This window comes from Macaca mulatta, chromosome 7, assembly GCF_049350105.2.
Source record: "Macaca mulatta isolate MMU2019108-1 chromosome 7, T2T-MMU8v2.0, whole genome shotgun sequence".
NCBI classification, from domain to species: Eukaryota; Metazoa; Chordata; class Mammalia; order Primates; family Cercopithecidae; genus Macaca; species Macaca mulatta.
In genome coordinates this window covers 7047304-7066444 of record NC_133412.1, presented here as the reverse complement: position 1 = coordinate 7066444, position 19141 = coordinate 7047304, and the positions used below count along the sequence as shown (strand labels likewise).

General features: G+C 44.3%; 1 protein-coding gene across 3 annotated transcripts in view; it reads left to right on the top strand.

Annotated features, from left to right (window-relative positions):
- Positions 1-19141, top strand: part of CHRNA7 (cholinergic receptor nicotinic alpha 7 subunit) — a 143782-nt gene that overhangs the window by 108653 nt on the left and 15988 nt on the right. For all 3 annotated transcript variants that reach the window (XR_001445798.3, XM_077937652.1, NM_001032883.1), the window contains 1 exon segment: positions 16166-16245. Coding sequence is in view for 2 of the 3 variants with exons in the window: in XM_077937652.1 (XP_077793778.1) it covers positions 16166-16245 (80 nt within the window). In the remaining variant the exon portion in view is untranslated.

The window sequence follows — 19141 nt, the reverse complement described above, 5'->3', positions numbered from 1 at the left end:
TTATGACACAACTTTATGCCAAAAATTTGGAAACTTAGATTTAATATTTTCTAGAAAATAGACCAAAAATGGAATAGACTAGCAAAAAATAGACCTTATTTTTAAACCAATTTGAGGTTCATAGCATAACTGTGTGGAATGTACAGTTCCCATGTCCCCTCCCCACCCCCACCCAAGCACAGCCTCCCCAATCATCCACAGCCAGGGCCATACAATTGTAATAGATGAACTGATGTTACCACCCAGAGTCCATAGTTTATATCAGGGTTCTCTCTTGGTGTTGTATGGGTTTGAACAAATGTATAATGACCTGTATCTACCGTTATAATATCAGTCAGAATAGTTTCACTCTCCTAAAAATCCTCAGTGCTCCACCTATTCATCCCTCCCTCTCTCTGCAATCCATGGCAGCCACTGACCTGTTGTTTGGTTTGGTTTGGTTTGGTTTGGTTTGAGACGGTGTATCGCTGTGTCGCCCAGGCTGGAGTGCAGTGTTGCGATCTGCGCTTACTGCGCCCTCCGCCTCCCAGGTTCAAGCAATTCTCCCACCTCAGCCTCCTAAGTATCTGGGATTACAGGTGTGCGCCACCACGCCCAGCTAATTTTTGTATTTTTAGTAGAGACAGGGTTTCGTCATGTTGGCCAGGCTGGTCTGGAACTCCTGACCTCAGGTGAGCCACCTGCCTCGGCCTCCCAAAGTGCTGGGATTACCGGCGTGAGCCTCTGTGCCAGGCCTGATCTGTTTTGCTGTATCCTTTGCTTTACTTTTCCTAGAATATAATATAATTGGAATCTTACAGTCTGTAGCCTTTTCAGATTGACTTATTTCATTTGGTAATATGCATTGAAGGTTCCTCCATATTTTTTCATGGCTTGATAGCCCATTTCTTTTTAGCACTGAGTAATAATCCATTGGATACAGCACAGTTAGTTTATCCATTTCACCTACTGAAGGTTGCTTCCAAGTCTTAGCAATTATGAATAAAGCTGCTATCAACATATGTGTGTAGGTTTCTGTGTGAACACAGGTTTTCTGCTCCTTCGGGTAAACACCAGGGAAGGCAATTGTTGGATCACATGAAAAGAGTATGCTTCGTTTTGTAGGAAACTGCCAAACTGTCTTCCAAAGTGACTGTACCATTTTTCATGCCCACCAGCAATGTGTGAGAGTTCCTGTTGTTCTGCATCCTTGCCAGTATTTGGTGGTGTTAGTGTTCTGGATTTTGGTCATTCTAATAGATGTGTAGTGGTATCTCAGTTTTTTTTTTAATTCGTATTTCACTGATGATGATGTGGAACATATTTCCATGTGCTTATTTGCCATCTGTATATTGTCTTTGCTCAGGTGTCTGTTAAGGTCTTTGGCCCTTTTTTTTTTTTTTTTTTTTTTTTTGAAATGGAGTCTCTCTGTGTCGCCCAGGCTGGAGTGCAATGGCACGATCACAGCTCACTGCAACCTTAGCCTCCCGTGTTCAAGCGATTCTCCTGCCTTACCCTCCCTAGTAGCTGGATTTACAGGCATGCGCTCCCAAGCCTGGCTAATTTTTTTTTTTTTTGTATTTTTGGTAGAGATGGGGTTTCACATGTTGGTCAGGCTGGTCTCGAACTCCTGACCTCATGATCCACCCACCTTGGCCTCCCAAAGTGCTGGAATTAACAGGTGTGAGCCACCACACCTGACTTTGGCCCATTTTTTAATTGGATTGTTTGTTTTTTTATTGCTGAGTTTTTAGAGTTCTTTGTATATTTTGGATTACAGTTCATTATTAGATGTATCTTTTGCAAATATTTTCTCCCAATCTGTAGCTCATCTTTTCATTCTTTTGATCAACATGTTTTTAAAAAGAAATTCAAAAAGGTAGGTTTACAGGCAAGTTCCACCCAGCATAAAATATCATCATGAGCATAAATATATGTCTTTTTTTATTATTATCCTTTAAGTTCTAGGGTACGTGTGCACAACGTGCAGGTTTGTTACATAGGTATACATGTGCCATGTTGGCTTGCTGCACCCATTAACTTGTCATTTACATTAGGTATTTCTCCTAATGCTATCCTGCCCCGAGCCCCCCACCCCCTGACAGGCCCCAGTGTGTGATGTTCCCTGCTCTGTGTCCATGTGTTCTCATTGTTCATTTTCCACCTATGAATGAGAACGTGTGGTGTTTGGTTTTCTGTCCTTGCGATAGTTTGCTGAGAATGATGGTTTCCAGCTGCATCCATATCCTTACAAAGGACATGAACTCATCCTTTTTTATGGCTGCAGAGTATTCCATGGTGTATATGCGCTACATTTTCTTAATCCAGTCTGTCATTGATGGACATTTGGGTTGGTCCCAAGTCTTTGCTATTGTGAATAGTGCCGCAATAAATATATGTGTGCATGTGTCTTTATAGCAGCATGATTTATAATCCTTTGGGTATATACCCAGTGATAGGATTGCTGGGTCAAATGGTATTTCTAGTTCTAGATCCTTGGAAAATCACCATACTATCTTCCACAGTGGTTGAACTAGTTTACAGTCCCACCAACAGTGTAAAAGTGTTCCTATTTCTCCACATCCTCTCCAGCATCTGTTGTTTCCTGACTTTTTAATGGTTGCCATTCTAACTGGTGTGAGAGAGATGGTATCTCATTGTGGTTTGGATTTGCATTTCTCTGATGGCCAGTGATGATGAGCATTTTTTCATGTGTCCGTTGGCTGCATAAATGTCTTCTTTTGAGAAGTGTCTCTTCATATCCTTTGCCCACTTTCTGATGTGGTTTTTTTTTTTTTCTTGTAAATTTGTTTAAGTTCTTTGTAGATTCTGGATATTGGCCCTTTGTCAGATGAGTAGATTGTAAAAATTTTCTCCCATTCTGTAGGTTGCCTGTTCACTCTGATGATAGTTTCTTTTGCTGTGCAGAAGCTTTTTAGTTTAATTAAATCCCATTTGTCAATTTTGGCTTTTTTTGCCATTGCTTTTGGTGTTTTAGTCATGAAGTCTTTGCCCATGTCTATGTCCTGAACAGTATTGCCTAGGTTTTCTTCTAGAGTTTTTATGTCTTAAGTTTAAGTCTTTAATCCATCTCGAGTTGATTTTTATATAAGGTGTAAGGAAGGTAACCAGTTTCAGCTTTCTACATATGGCTAGCCAGTTTTCCCAGCACCATTTATTAAATAGGAAATCCTTTCCCATTTCTTGTTTTTGTCCGGTTTGTCAGAGATCAGATGGTTGTACATGGCTGGTGTTATTTCTGAGGCCTCTGTTCTCTTCCATGGGTCTACATATCTGTTGTGGAACCAGTACCATGCTGTTTTGGTTACTGTAGCCTTGTAATGTAGTTCGAAGTCAGGTATTGTGATGCCTCCAGCTTTGTTCTTTTTGCTTAGGATTGTCTTGGCTATGCGGGCTCTTTTTTGTTTCCATATGAAGTTTAAAGTAGTTTTTTCCAGTTCTGTGAAGAAAGTCATTGGTAACTTGATGGGGATGGCACTGAATCTATAAATTACCTTGAGCAGTATGGCCATTTTCACAATACTGATTCTTCCTATCCATGAGCATGGAATGTTCTTCCATTTGTTTGTGTCCTCTTTTATTTCATTGAGCACTGGTTTGTAGTTCTCCTTGAAGAGGTCCTTCACATCCCTTGTAAGTTGGATTCCTAGGTATTTTATTATCTTTGTAGCAATTGTGAATGGGAGTTCACTCATGATTTGGCTCTCTTTTGTCTGTTATTGGTGTATAGGAATGCTTGTGATTTTTGCACATTGATTTTGTATCCTGAGACTTTGCTGAAGTTGCTTATCAGCTGAAGGAGATTTTGGGCTGAGACGATGGGGTTTTCTAAATATACAATTGTGTCATCTCCTAACAGAGACAATTTGACTTCCTCTTTTCCTATTTGAATACCCTTTGTTTTTTTCTCTTGCCTGATTGCCCTGGCCAGAACTTCCAACACTGTGTTGAATAGGAGTGGTGAGAGAGGGCATGCCTGTCTTGTGCCAGTTTTCAAAGGACATGATTCCAGTTTTTGCCCATTCAGTGTGATATTGGCTTTGGGTTTGTCATAAATAGCTCTTATTATTTTGTGATACGTTCCATCAATACCTAGTTTATTGAGAGGTTTTAGCATGAAGGGCTGTTGAATTTTGTCGAAGGCCTTTTCTGCATCTGTTGAGATAATCATGTGGTTTTTGTCGTTGGTTCTGTTTATGTGACGGATTACATTTATTGATTTGCGTATGTTGAACCAGCCTTGCATCCCAGGGATGAAGCCCACTTGATTGTGGTGGATAAGCTTTTTGATGTGCTGCTGGATTCGGTTTGCCAGTATTTTATTGAGGATTTCCACATCGATGTTCATCAGGGATATTGGTCTAAAATTCTCTTTTTTTGTTGTGTCTCTGCCAGGCTTTGGTATCAGGATGATGTTGGCCTCATAAAATGAGTTAGAGAGGATTTCCTCTTTTTCTGTTGATTGGAATATTTTCAGAAAGAATGGTACCAGCTCCTCTTTGTACCTCTGGCAGAATTCGGCTGTGAAAAAGTCTGGTCCTGGACTTTTTTGGGTTGGTAGGCTATTAATTATTGCCTCAATTTCAGAACCTGTTGTTAGTCTATTCAGAGATTTAACTTCTTCCTGGTTTAGTCTTGGAAGGATGTATGAGTCCAGGAATTTATTCATTTCTTCTAGATTTTCTAGTTTATTTGCATAGAGGTGTTTATAGTATTCTCTGACAGTATTTTGTATTTCTGTGGGATCAGTGTTGATATCCCCTTTATCATTTTTTATTGCATCTATTTGATTCTTCTCTCTTCTCTTCTTTATTAGTCTTGCTAGCGGTCTATCAATTTTGTTGATCTTTTCAAAAAAATCAGCTCATGGATTCATTGATTTTTTGGAGGGTTTTTTATGTCTCTATCTCCTTCAGTTCTGCTCTGATATTAGTTATTTCTTGCCTTCAGCTAGCTTTTGAATTTGTTTGCTTTTGATTCTCTAGTTCTTTTAATTGTGAGGTTAAGGTGTCAATTTTAGATCTTTCTTGCTTTCTCTTGTGGGCATTTAGTGCTACAAATTTCCCTCTACACACTGCTTTAAATGTGTCCCAGAGATTCTGGTATGTTGTGACTTTGTTCTCATTGGTGTCAAAGAACATCTTTATTTCTGCCTTCATTTCGTTATTTACCCAGTACTCATTCAGGAGCCCATTGTTCAGTTGCCATGCAGTTGTGCAGTTTTGAGTGAGTTTCTTTTTTTTAGACGGAGTCTCGCTCCATCACCCAGGCTGGAGTGCAGTAGTGTGATCTCGGCTCACTGCAAGCTCTGCCTCCTGGATTCATGTCATTCTCCTGCCTCAGCCTCGGGAGTAGCTGGGACTACAGGCGCCCACCACCACGCCCGGCTAATTTTTTGTATTTTTAGTAGAGATGGGGTTTCACCGTGTTAGCCAGGCTGGTTTCAATCTCCTGACCTTGTGATCAGCCCGCCTCGGCCTCCCAAAGTGCTGGGATTACAGGCTTGAGCCACCGCGCCCAGCCTTGAGTGAGTTTCTTAATCCCGAGTTCTAATTTGATTGCACTGTGGTCTAACAGACAGTTTGTTATGATTTCTGTTCTTTTACATTTGCTGAGGAGTGTTTTACTTCCAATTATCTGGTCAATTTTAGAATAAGTGCAATGTGGTGCTGAGAAGAATGTATATTCTGTTGATTTGGGGTGGAGAGTTTTGTAGATGCCTATTAGGTTCACTTGGTGCAGAGCTGAGTTCAAATCCTGTGTATTCTTGTTAACCTTATGTCTCGTTGATCTAATATTGACAGTGGGGTGTTAAAGTCTCCCATTACTATTGTGTGGGAGTCTAAGTCTCTTTGTAGGTCTCTAAGGACTTGCTTTATGAATCTGGGTGCTCCTGTATTGGGTGCATATATATATTTAGAATAGTTAGTTCTTGTTGAATTGATCCATTTACCATTATATAATGGCCTTCTTTGTCTCTTTTGATATTTGTTGGTTTAAAGTCTGTTTTATCAGAGACTAGGATTACAACCCCTGCTTTTTCTTGCTTTCCATTTGCTTGGTAGATCTTCCTCCGTCCGTTTATTTTGAGCCTATGTGTGTGTCTGCATGTGAGAGGGGTCTCCTGAATATAGCACACTGATGGGTCTTGACTCTTTATCCAATATTCCAGTCTGTGTCTTTTAATTGGAGGGAGCATTTAGCCCATTTGCGTTTAAGGTTAATATTGTTATGTGTGAATTTGATCCTGTCATTATGATGTTAGCTGGTTATTTTGCCTGTTAATTGATGCAGTTTCTTCATAGCATCAATGGTCTTTACCATTTGGCATGGTTTTGCAGTGGTTAGTACCAGTTGTTCCTTTCCATGTTTAGTGCTTCCTTCAGGAGCTCTTGTAAGGCAGGCCTGGTGGTGACATAGTCTCTCAGCATTTGCTTGTCTATAAAGGATGTTATTTCTCCTTCACTTATAAAGCTTAGTTTGGCTAGATATGAAATTCTGGGTTGAAAATTCTTTAAGAATGTTGAATATTGGCCCCCACTTTCTTCTGGCTTGTAGGGTTTCTGCCAAGAGATCTGATGGGCTTACCTTTGTGGGTAACCTGACTTTTCTCTCTGGCTGCCATTAACATTTTTTCCCTTTATTTCAACCTTGGTGAATCTGACAATTATGTGTCTTGGGGTTGCTCTTCTCGAGGAGTATCCTTATGGTGTTCTCTGTATTTCCTGAATTTGAATGTTGACCTGCCTTGCTAGATTGGGGAAGTTCTCCTGGGTAATATCCTGAAGGGTGTTTTCCAACTTGGTTCCATTCTCACTATCACTTTCAAGTACACCAATCAAACATAGATTTGGCCTTTTCACATAGTCCCGTGTTTCTTGGAGGCTTTGTTCGTTTCATTTTACTATTTTTTCTCTCATCTTGCCTTCTCACTTTATTTCATTAATTTGATCTTCAAACACTGATATCCTTTCTTCCACTTGATTGAATCGGCTATTGAAGCTTGTGCATGTGTCATGAAGTTCTCATGCTGTAGTTTTCAGCTCCATCAGGTCATTTCAGGTCTTCTCTACACTGTTTATTCTGGTTTAGCCATTCATCTAACCTTTTTTCAAGGTGTTTAGCTTCCTTGTGATGGGTTCAGACATACTCCTTTAGCTCAGAGAAGTTTGTTATTATTGACCTTCTGAAGCCTACTTCTGTCTACTCGTCAAAGTCATTCTCCATCCAGTTTTGTTCCATTGCTGGTGAGGAGCTGCAATCCTTTGGAGAAGAGGCACTCTGGTTTTTGGAATTTTCAACTTTTCTGCTCTGGTTTCTCCTCATCTTTGTGGTTTTATCTACCTTTGGTCTTTGATGTTGGTGATCTACAGATGGGGTTTTGGTGTAGATGTCCCTTTTGTTGATGTTGATGCTATTCCTTTCTGTTTGTTAGTTTTCCTTTTTAGAGTAAGGCCTCTTAGCTCCAGGTCTGCTGGAGTTTGCTGGAGATCCACTCCAGACCCTGTTTGCCTGGGTATCACCAGCAGAGGCTGCAGAACAGCAAATATTGCTGCCTGATCTTTCCTCTTGAAGCTTCGTCCAACAGAGGCACCTGCCTGTATGAGGTGTCTGTCGGCCCCTACTGGGAGATGTCTCCCAGTCAGGCTATACAGGGGTCAGGGACCCACTTGAGGAGGCAGTCTGTCCATTCTCAGCTCGAATGCCATGCTGGGAGAACCACAGCTCTCTTCAGAGGTGTCAGACAGAGACGTTTAAGTCTGCAGAAGTTGTCTGCTGCCTTTTGTTCAGCCATGCCCTGCCCACGGAGGTGGAGTCCATAGAGGCAGTAGACCTTGCTGAGCTGCAGTGGGCTGCACCCAGTTCGAGCTTCCCAGCTGCTTTGTTTACCTAATCAAGCCTCAGCAGTGGCAGACACCCCTCCCTCCCACCAGGCTGTAGACTTGCAGATCGATCACAGACTGCTGCGCTAGCAGTGAGCAGAGCTCTGTGGGTGTGGGACCCACCGGGCCAGGCACAGGAGGGAATCTCCTGGTCTGCTGGTTGCTAAGACTGTCAAAAAGTGCAGCATCTGGGTGGGAGTATACTGTTTTTCCAGGTACAGTCTGTTACAGCTTCCCTTGGCTAGGAAAGGGAAATCCCCTGACCCCTTGCTCTTCCTGGGTGAGGCGACACCCCACCCTGCTTCGGCTTGCCCTCTGTGGGCTGCACCCACTGTCCAACCAGTCCCACTGAGATGAACCAGTTACCTCAGTTGGAAATGCAGCAATCACCCGTCTTCTGCATCAGTCTCACTGGGAGCTGCAGACCGGAGCTCTTCCTATTCGGCTGTCTTGGTAGCAACCCCTATGTATAAGTCTTAACTGAAATATCAGCATACCAAAATCTAGCAATAGTTTAAAAATAAATCCTAACAAGTGTAGGCTTCTATTAGGAGTGGTTAACTTTCAGAAAGTCCATTAATATAATTCATTCTATTAAAAGAATGAGGCAGAAAAAAATAAATGATCATTCTGATAAGTTGGAGAAAAATCAGTTGATGTTATTTAAAACCCATTTGTAATTGGAAGAAGTTTCCCCTAACTTGACATCGGGTCTCACTTAATGCTGAAACATTAGAAGTTTCTAAATGTAGAATAAAATAAGAATATCAGTGTCATCACTCTTTAAAAATATCTTAGTGACTATATGAATTTCAATAGTAATACCAGTAAAATAATAAAATATGAATAAGAAAGGAATAAACCTGTTATCATTTATAGGCCATATCATGTCTTTTTACATAGAAAATCCCTAGAGACTGTCTAGAAAAAATATATCTGATACAAAACAAGATCTATCAAAGTATCAGATGTGTTTCTATCTTCCTACAATAGACAGTTAGAAAATGTCATTTCACAAATTTTATTTTCAATATCTGCAGGTGTTAACGAGTACCAAAAAATAAGTTTAAGAAAGACCAACATATGTTGAGTTGTATCACATATATGCCTGGGAAAACTCAATACCATAAAGATGCCAGGTTTTTCCAAAATAAATTGAATGTGATTAATGTGATTCTAACTAAATGTAATGTGGTTCCAACTAAAGTCTCAGCAGGGACTTCATGAGACTGTACAAGTACATTTAAAATTTACACTGTTGAGCAAGGGGTCAGTAATGAGCAAGAATAGTAAAGTAAGACAATTTTAAAGAAAAAGCACCAAGTTGAGGGACTTTCTATGCCAAATGCAACACTTTCATAATGCTGTAAGGATTAAGATGATGTTTTGCTGGGTCAGGGATAGACATGTAACCCAAGGAACAAAACTAGGGAGTCCAGAAACTGGATATCTGCTGTGTTAATCTTATCCTGTGTTATTTATAGCATTGTTGTAATCCATCTTTTGCCATATCTGGTTGTTATAATATCCCATGTTACATTGAATTTAATATGCAAACTAGCAGGTAAAGAAAAGATTCCTGAGTGGGAGCTAAACATTGGGTACTCGTGACATAAAGATGGCAACAACGGACACTGGAGACTACCATGAAAGGAAGGGAGAAGGGGGCCAGGGTTGGAAAACTACTGGATACTCTGCCCACTGCCTGGGTGATGGAATCAATTATACCCTAAACCGCAGCATCACATTTGATATACCCATGTGACAAACCTGTACATGTACATCCTGAATCTAAAATAAAAATCAAAATATGAAAAGGTAGCACGTGCCTGCAGTCCCAGCTACCAGGAGACTGAGCAGGAGGATGGCTTGAGCCCAAGAGTTTGAGGCTCGAGTGAGCCATGATCGCACCCCTGCACTCCAGCCTGGGCGACAGAGCACAACCCTGTCTCAAAATAAATAAATAAACAAATACAAATAACATAAACAAGTAAATATTTTCTTTTTAATAAAAGGAAATATTCTGGAATGCATTTTTCTGGAAGCCTCCTTCTGGTACCTCAGAATTCTGCTTCCTGGAATCTCTGGCAGGTAGAAATGACCATAAAAGTTGGATTCTACTCAAGACTTTTTTGGTGATGGACTATGATGGGCCACATTTGCTGGCTGCAGACCCTCAACATTTTAGAATAAAATATAGAACTAAATCAACAGATTTAGGACAGAGTGTGTCTCTCCCTCTGTCTTCTATGCAGAAAATTCACCCATTCTCAACAGCCGTGCTTTCCCTCTGCAGTCTGGGTATCGCTTCCGTCAGTGGTTGTCTTCACATGGAATTGGGGAATTGGCAACTTTTTCCCCTTTCTTGAGAGATTTAAAGTAAATGACACCTTAGATCAGATAGATGAGCATCATCCTTCATCCTCCCTTCCTTTTTGAATAGATTTCATCTTCATCTCTCCTGCCCTTCTCTCTCTCAGTCTTTCAAGGTTGCTGAGAACTCAGAAGGAATAGGATTGATTTCACATGAGACCTTACTATTTAGGGTCATCCTGAACCCATGCGTAGCGTTTTCTTTGCAGCAGGACAGAGTGCCTGCATTTCTTCTTGTTGTTGTTATTTTATTATTCTTCATCTTTACCTGAATGCAGAGGCTCATTCTGGTGAACACATGCCCTATTGGGAATTGGTCTTGCTGGGCTTCTTTGATGGCTGGGCCCTTGGCTTTTTCTCTCAAGGTTCCTTCTCTGTGGAGGCACAGTCACTCCCTTCTTTTCCAGCTTAGGGTTGAGGCCTCCCGTGCTTAGCAGTAGAGGTCAATGCTACAGAGTTGACTGAGGCAGGAGGCTGAGCCTAGGATCAGAGGGCTCTTGTTCCAGGGCCAGCAGCTCTGCAGGGATGAGACCAGGCACCAGTGTGTGAGGACTCCAGGGCATGTGGAGGAAGGAAGGGTGTGATCTCAGACCCACAGGGTCCACCTGTGCCCCATGGGCTCCCCCTGCCTATACTGCCATTGATGTCTGAAAGCACAACTTGGAATCCCATAAGGATTAGGCTCCTGAGTCCTGCCTGGGGGGCCAAGCAGTGGTTTGCTCCCAAGCCCTCTTTCAGCTTCACTGCTTAGGGTAACATGGTGCAAGCAAGCACCATGATCCAGGCAAGCCAGACCTTCCTGGAGCCTCCTTCGATCTGGTTTATCTCCAAGTGTGTGATCCCACCATGCCCTCCGCCAGGGGCCTGTCCACATCTGTTTCCATCTTTGGGAGCTCTGCCTATCCTTTAGATCCTAGGCAGACACCTCTCCTCCTCCTACCCCCACGAAGGACATGTAGCTTGCATCCTACATGTTTGAGTTAAATTTGCCCCAGTCGCCCCCTCCATGGTGGGGGTAGGGCTCAGAGCTCTCCTCACACCAAGAGTGAGCCCCAGTCATTGCTGGCTGTGGGAGGACAAAGGCAGCCAGATAAAGGCAGCTCCTGCAAGGACGGGGAGGCCACAGGCCGGCATACTCACAAATCGCGGATGTACTGTCTCCCCCAGTAGTCGAAAAAAAGAATATATTTGACCTTTTTCAGACTATTTAATACAGAACAGTTTAAATACACACAGAAGAGGAGTGAGGAGACAAATGAAACCCTGCAGCCCCACCCCTCTTTCCACGGTTCTGGATGTTTGCCAGCACAGGGCTGCCCTGCACTGGTGATGGGGTCACTGTTGGCTGGCATCCGTCCGGCATCCCCGGGGAAGCTGTGCCAGTGTTGTGGCCACTGAGGTCCTTGTAGGGGTTCTAGCCACTCACATTTCTGAGGTTCTTCATTTCCCACCTCAGATCGCTGTTTTCGAACTCAATTTTCAGCAACAGGGCCCTTCTTCAAACCCATCTTATCTCCACCCCTGATGCTCAGAACAGAGAAAGTAGTATTAGCACAAATCCATTACAAGAGTTTACTTTTATACTATGTACTTATAAAATCAATTTGCCTATGGGAAAGAAGCGTAAAACTACCATCATGGGTATTAAGATTTGGATTTTGATAACATTTATGTGTTACAATTTCATGTAGCTCAATATTCTGTTTGGATGAACAACATTCAGAAATCACTGAGTCACAAATCACTGAGTCACAGGTAAGCTGTTGCTAATAGCAACAGTTTTTTTATCTTGTTTTTACCTATTTGCCTTGTGATCTCAAGAGTCTCTTCAATTACATTGATCCAAATGCTTGAAAGAAAGGCTTGTAGGAACTTTTTTTTTTTTTCAGAGTTGAATCACTGATCTAACAGATGCTCAGTCTTGATTATAAATATGAAAATCAGACAGGAAGAAACCCAAGCTTAAAATAAGCAAAACTTTGTTCCCCATAACATGCATCAAACCACACTATTCTTAACTTTTAATGTATTTTTCTTTCAAAAATATTTATTTATGTGTTTATTTTATTTTATTAGAGACAGGGTCTCACTCTGTCTCCTAGGCTGGAGTGCAGAGATGCAGACATAGCTCACTGCAGCCTCAAACTCCTGGGCTCAGCTAATCTTCCTGCCTCAGCCTCCTGAGTAGCTGAAACTTATGCTCATGTCACCGCACTGATTAATTTTATGTTTTGTTTTTGTAGAGATGGGGTCTTGCTTTGTTGCCCAGGCTGGTCCCAAACTCCTGGCTTCAAATGATCCTCCCCTCTGGGCCTTCCAAAGTGCTAATATTATAGGCATGGGCCACTGTGCACAGCCTGTAGACCATGCTTTCTGTTTTGCTGCTCCCGAGGGTGATTGATGGGGGAACGCATCCCACGTCTGCTACAGCTTAGATGCCATGTAATTGGAAGCACAGACTTTAATTTTTTAAAAGAGCAATGCAAAGCTGAAATCTCATTTGGTGACTCCTTTATAAGAGATTCAAATGCATACACATTCATGGCCAGAGAGGCTTTAGTTTAACTTCCATGCAAAAAGAAGTTAAACAGGACACATAAATTAACACAATGGTAGTCTCTAAGAGTTAAAATTTTGTTAATAGTCATTTGAGTGTGTGACATTTATTACCATTTTCAAATGCAAAGGCACTAAAATATTGAAGGTGAATATTTTCAGAAACCTTGAGGCGCCTCTGTAGGATCTGAGGGCTCCAGAGAATCTAGCTTGAAGATCGTGATACTATCCAGAGTGAGGTTGTGAAGGTCCACATTTTCAGCTATTTTGTGCCCAATCACTGTTTATAATGTGACTCATTAACAGTCAGATACAGACAACGGTCGAGCAAAGAATATTTACATCTTGATCCTACCTCCTGCTGTCTCTTTCCCTATGTGTGTTTGGAAGTACGGGGGGGATGTGTCCTTTCGTGACAGCTTGGCTCCTGCCTTCTCTCCCTCTCTTTTCTCTCACTCTCCCCAGTTCCCCACTTCTCCCCCTTTCTTCCTTCCCTTAAACTTCATCACTTTTTTCTTGTTTCATATTCAAATCATGGCTTCCTTGTACAGTTATTAATCTTTTCCTAGAGTTTCCAGTTGCCTTTTTTCTTATTACAAGAATTTTTTAAACTGTGTCCTCAATCAAGTCCGTGATGTTTTTCAGCTCATTATATCTCCTCTGTCTTGCTCTGAACCCATTTGATTCTGTCCTCACTACCTTAACATCTTGCCAGGATTTGGACCCACCTTTTTCTAGGTCTCCTGCTCAAGTCATCCTCTAAATCTCTTTTATTGATCTCCAGGTTTAGTCTAAAAGTGTATTTCTTCTTTCTCAGTTTTCACTCTCATTGTTCCAAAGCTGACCAAGGAAATATATGTTGGGAACAAGCTCTTGAAGGCCTTAGTGTTCTTAGAAACCCGTTTCTGCCTTCATGCTTGGGTGGTTTTCCTGCTGTGAGAAGTGTCTTCGTGTTATTTCTTGAGTAATTTTCTCCCTCCCACTCTCCCTGATGGAGCTTCTGTGGGTGAGGCGAGTTCCCCCGGCCTTGTCCTCTATGCCGTCTTCTTTCTGTGTTACATTTGATCTCTGTGATTTCCATCATCCAAACCTCCCACCCACTCGTAAAAAGTTATTTCATAAATTATACCTTTAATTGCCATTTTTCTGTTTTTCTAATGGCTATATCCTCTTGAATTTTGTGAGGACATTACTTTTTTAAGAAGTGATTTTTCCTCCTTTTCATTGACTCATTCTTCTTGGATCTTTTTTGGTGTGTATCCTCCATGTGTGTCGCATGCTGAAGACTGTCCTCCGGTGTCTGATTCTGAGTTTCCCCTTGGGGGAATCTCAGACATGGGAGAGGCTACCTGAAGCTCTGTAGTCCTGGGCAGCTCCTGCAGGGGCCACGGTGGCCAAAATGAGGGAAGCTTTACTCTGGGGTGCTAATACTTTGACCAACTGCCTGTGTGTGTGTGTGTTTTTTTTTTGAGGTGGTTTATTTTTCTTTACCAGTAGGGCTGTGTTTTAAGGGTACCCAGGGTTGATTTTAATCAGGCATGGTGAGACATTCAGACACAGAAGTGACTGTCCTAAAGGAAAACAGTTTTACTCACAGTTCCTTAGAAGCAGAAGCACAGGCTAGGCGCAGTGGCTCATGCCTGTAATCCCAGCACTTTGGGAGGCTAAGGGGAGTGGCGGGGGGCGGGGGTGGATCACGAAGCCAGGAGTTCGAGACCAGCCTAACCAACATAGTGAAACCCTGTCTCTACTAAAAATACAAAAATTAGCTGGGAGTGGTGGTGTGCACCTGTGATCCCAGCTACTCAGGAGGCTGAGGCAGGAGAACTGCTTGAACCCGGGAGACAGAGGTTGCCGTGAGCCGAGATCACACCACTGCACTCCAGCCTGGGCAACAGAGTGAGACTCCATCTCAAAAAAAAAAAAAAAAAAAAAAGGAAGCACAGCCCAGCACATGCAGGGACACAGGGAGGCACGGGAAACCTGAGCAAGGGCCTTCCTTCATTGTGGCTTCTGCAGGAAGGAAGGGAGGAGCAGGGCACGCAGGCTTAGGCTTAGGATTGGCTCCTTAGAATAATTGCAGTAGGCCCTGGGGCATAGGGACTCTTCCTGGTTGGGTGTTACCTGGTCCTGCAGTGATGAGAGCAGGACTGGTGTCAACCCCAGTGTGACAGCCTGATAAAGGATGTGTTTGGGTGGGTGTATGGGTTCTAGATTGATTGATTTGTGTTTGAAAGGCCGGAGTTGTTTACTATCTCTCCAGGAGCCTTCCAGAGTCAGCAAAGCCCCAGATGTCAACACATCAGAATCCAGAAAATATAAGAAGACAAGGCTAGTACAGGCTGTTGGTGTAATTGCTGTTGCTGCTATGTGTGTGTGTGTCCTTTATCCCAGTTGTTAGCTCCTGGCCGCAGGAGGCTGGAACAGGGGAAGGAGAGGGGAAGAGGTGCATCCATCTAAAACTCGCACTTCTATTGTCTTCCCCCACTTTCCTTCTTTTCATCGCTAACTAGAGCTGGAAGCCCTGTAGGGTTGTGGTGTCCAGCTCCCTCCTGCGACTGCAGTTCAGTCATTCAAGATATATATGTGGGCCAGGCGCGGTGGCTCACACCTGTAATCCCAGCACTTTGGGAAGCCAAGGCGGGCGGATCACAAGGTCAGGAGATGGAGACCATCCTGGCTAACATGGTGAAACCCCGTCTCTACTAAAAATACAAAAAATTAGCCGGGCGTGGCGGTGTACACCTGTAGTCCCAGCTACTCGGGAGGCTGAGGCAGGAGGATGGCGTGAACCCAGGAGGCAGAGCTTGCAGTGAGCTGAGATCGTGCCACTGCAGACCAGCCTGGGCAACAGGGCGAGACTCTGTCTCAAAAAAAAAAAAAAAGATATATATGTGAGGCATGAACCAAGTGTGGGCCCCCTTCAAGAGGCTGGAACTAGAGCTTTGGACACAGCGAGTGAAAACCCTGCCCCAGGAGGCTCACAGGGTGGCAGCGTGCCTCACCCACCCTCTGTTTTTCTAGATATCGTGAAAATGTCACATCTGCCGATGTTCTCCAAAGTTGTTTACAGGTTTCATTTTGGTTAAGAGCTTGATTTTATATACATTGTGAAAAAAATTACAGTTCAGTGTGAAAATTGAAATGGGGGTAGACACTGGCCCCTTCCAAGCTGTGCTCCTGGAAGACCTCCCAGGCCAGCCCCAGTGGTGCTCTCAGGCGGGGTGTGGGGTTGTGAGGACAGACAGGGGCCCCTCTCAAGGACTCTGCTGCACCAGCGAAGACAGACCCCGGGGCTTCGGGAAATCCACAGCCTGGTGGCACTGGCTCATGCATCCTTTTCCTGTTTCTAGTGCGGATGAGCGCTTTGACGCCACATTCCACACCAACGTGTTGGTGAATTCTTCTGGGCATTGCCAGTACCTGCCTCCAGGTAAGCTGCACTTTCTTTGTCCTCTTCCAGTTAGAAGATTGAAGCGAGTTTGGGTGTCTGGCCGGTGTCCCCCGTGTGGGGGACCAGCTCTTTGCTTCGCCTCTGCTCACTCCCACCACTTCCTCTCTCTTTTCTGTGCTTCTATGTGCTTTCTACCCCCAGAAGTCATCCTCCTCTTTTGTCTCAATCAAGCCGTCTTTGCCAATGTGTCCTTATTTTCCACCACGTGTGCCTTAAAGCCAATGTACAAGCACAGCAAGTCTCCTTTGCCAGGCAGTAGCCACCTCACCTTCCAGCCTGCAAGCCACCTGTCCAGGCTCTGCTTCCCCGTTCCCGCTCGCCATCCTCCTTCCCGCGGGACTCACTGTCTTGGCAGGTGCAGCAGTCCAGCTGCTGGGGGTGAGATGTGACAGTTCCGGGATCCTGGGTGTGCACTGAAGAGCACATGCAGGTTACAGGCAAGGTCTGGTGGTTTCAAGGGAGAGCTCTCTAGCGACTGTCTTCTTCCCAGCAGTCTCTCTCCTCTCTCTCTACCTCCAAGGCTAAGTGCCCCCTGGATTGGTTCTTTCTCACCGACTCATTTTTTCAGTCGGATTCACAGGGCAAGGGAAATAGGTTTATGGCCTGGAGGTGCATGCAGAGTGCGCGCTAGCATATTGAGATGAAAGCTGGGGTTTTTGATCTTTTAGAAGATTTTTAATGTGTTTATTCCAGGGTGATCTCCCACACTGCAACTGTTTAACTTTCTGTTCAGAGGCAACCTGAAATTACCTCCACACCTAACTACCACTCACACATATGACACACACACACACCACTCACAACCACTCACACACCACTCACCCCTCACACACACACACCACTCACAGCCACTCACACTCACACTCACACACCACTCACCCCTCACACACACACTATTCCCACACACACCTCAATACTCACCACTCACACACGACTCACATACACATCACTCATACATGCCACTCACACAAACACCATCCACACACACTACTCACAATCACACACTCCTCACACAAACACCCCACACACACCTACACACTAACACATATCACTCATACACACACCACTCACACCACTGACACACGTCATTCACATACCACCCCCACACACTACTCAAACACCACTCACACCACCCACACACTACTCACACCACACACACACACCACTCACACCAACCACCTACACACGCATCACACACACCACACACGCCACTCACATACCACCCCCACACACTAACACAAACACCACTCACACACACCACCCACACACTACTGACACCACTCACCGTTCACACACACCACTCACACTAACACAAACGCCCACACAACCACTCACCACTCACCCCTCACACAACCATTCCCACGCACACACCTCAGTACTCACACCACTCACACACGACTCACACACACACCACTCATACGTGCCACTCACACACATACCACACACACTCCACACAAACACCCCACACACCACCTACACACTAACACACATCACACACACCACTCACATACCAGACCACTGACACACGTCGTTCACATACCACCCCCACACGCTACTCACACAAACACCACTCACACCACCCACACACTACTCACACCACACACACCACTCACACCACACAACCACCTACACACACCATTCACACACACCACTCACACATGCCACTCACATACCACCCCCACACACTAACACCACTCACACACACCACCCACACTACTTACCACTCACACATATACGCCACTCACACACCACTCACACTAACACAAACACCACACACAGACCACCCACACATAACACACACCACTCATAAACACACCATTCACACATATACGCCACTCATGCCACTCACACACATACCACACACACACCAGTCACATACACCACATACCACCCACACACACACCACTCACACAAATGCACCACCCACACACACCACTCACCACTCCACACATACCACTCACACACAAACCACTCACACACACCCCTCACACACACACCACTCACACACCACTCACATCCTCATACACACCACTCATACACGACTCACAACCCTCACACGCACACCACTCACATATGCATATTCAAACCAGATACACTACTCACACCACTCACATGCCACACACATACCTCACTCACATACAACACACACGCACATCTCGCAGTCACTGCACACACACCACCCACACCACACTTACACGCTCATGCTCACATGCACACACACACACGCTGACATGCTCACACACACACTTACACATGCTCACACGCACACATGCACACACCCATACACACACCTCACACATCAGCTAAACTTACACACATATACATCTCACACCACATCCTCACACACGCCTCACACATTTACATGTGTCACACCACATACACACCTCATGCGCTCTGATATACTACACAGTATTACACACCGCACACCCTCACGTAGACACGGCCGCACTCACACCGCACTGCCGTGGCTAGGCTGGCTCTGCCTTCTGGGTTGCCGTCTACCTGCCCTCCCTGTCAGCAGGTGAATAGCCTCCGGGGGCAGAGTCAGCCTTTGCTCACCTTAGCATTTACCCCTGAATGAACAAAGGAGCGAGTGAACCTCCCAATAATATTGGAACAGATTGAAGAAGTCCAGCTGTTCAGGCTTCTCGAAGCATCCGCTTTCCTGCAAGCCCTGGCATTTCCTCCTACCAGCAGGACCCTTGCAGACGCGGGTAGTGGGGGAGCCTTCCGTCACTCCCAAGGTCTTTCTCACCAGGCCTGCACGTTGCATCTTCTGTTATGAGGGCTATTTTAGCCCTTGTAGTCACCAGTGTAGAATATGCTGCTGCAGGTGGTTTGGAAGGCTGAGGCTATTTTCAGCTGCAGGAGGAGC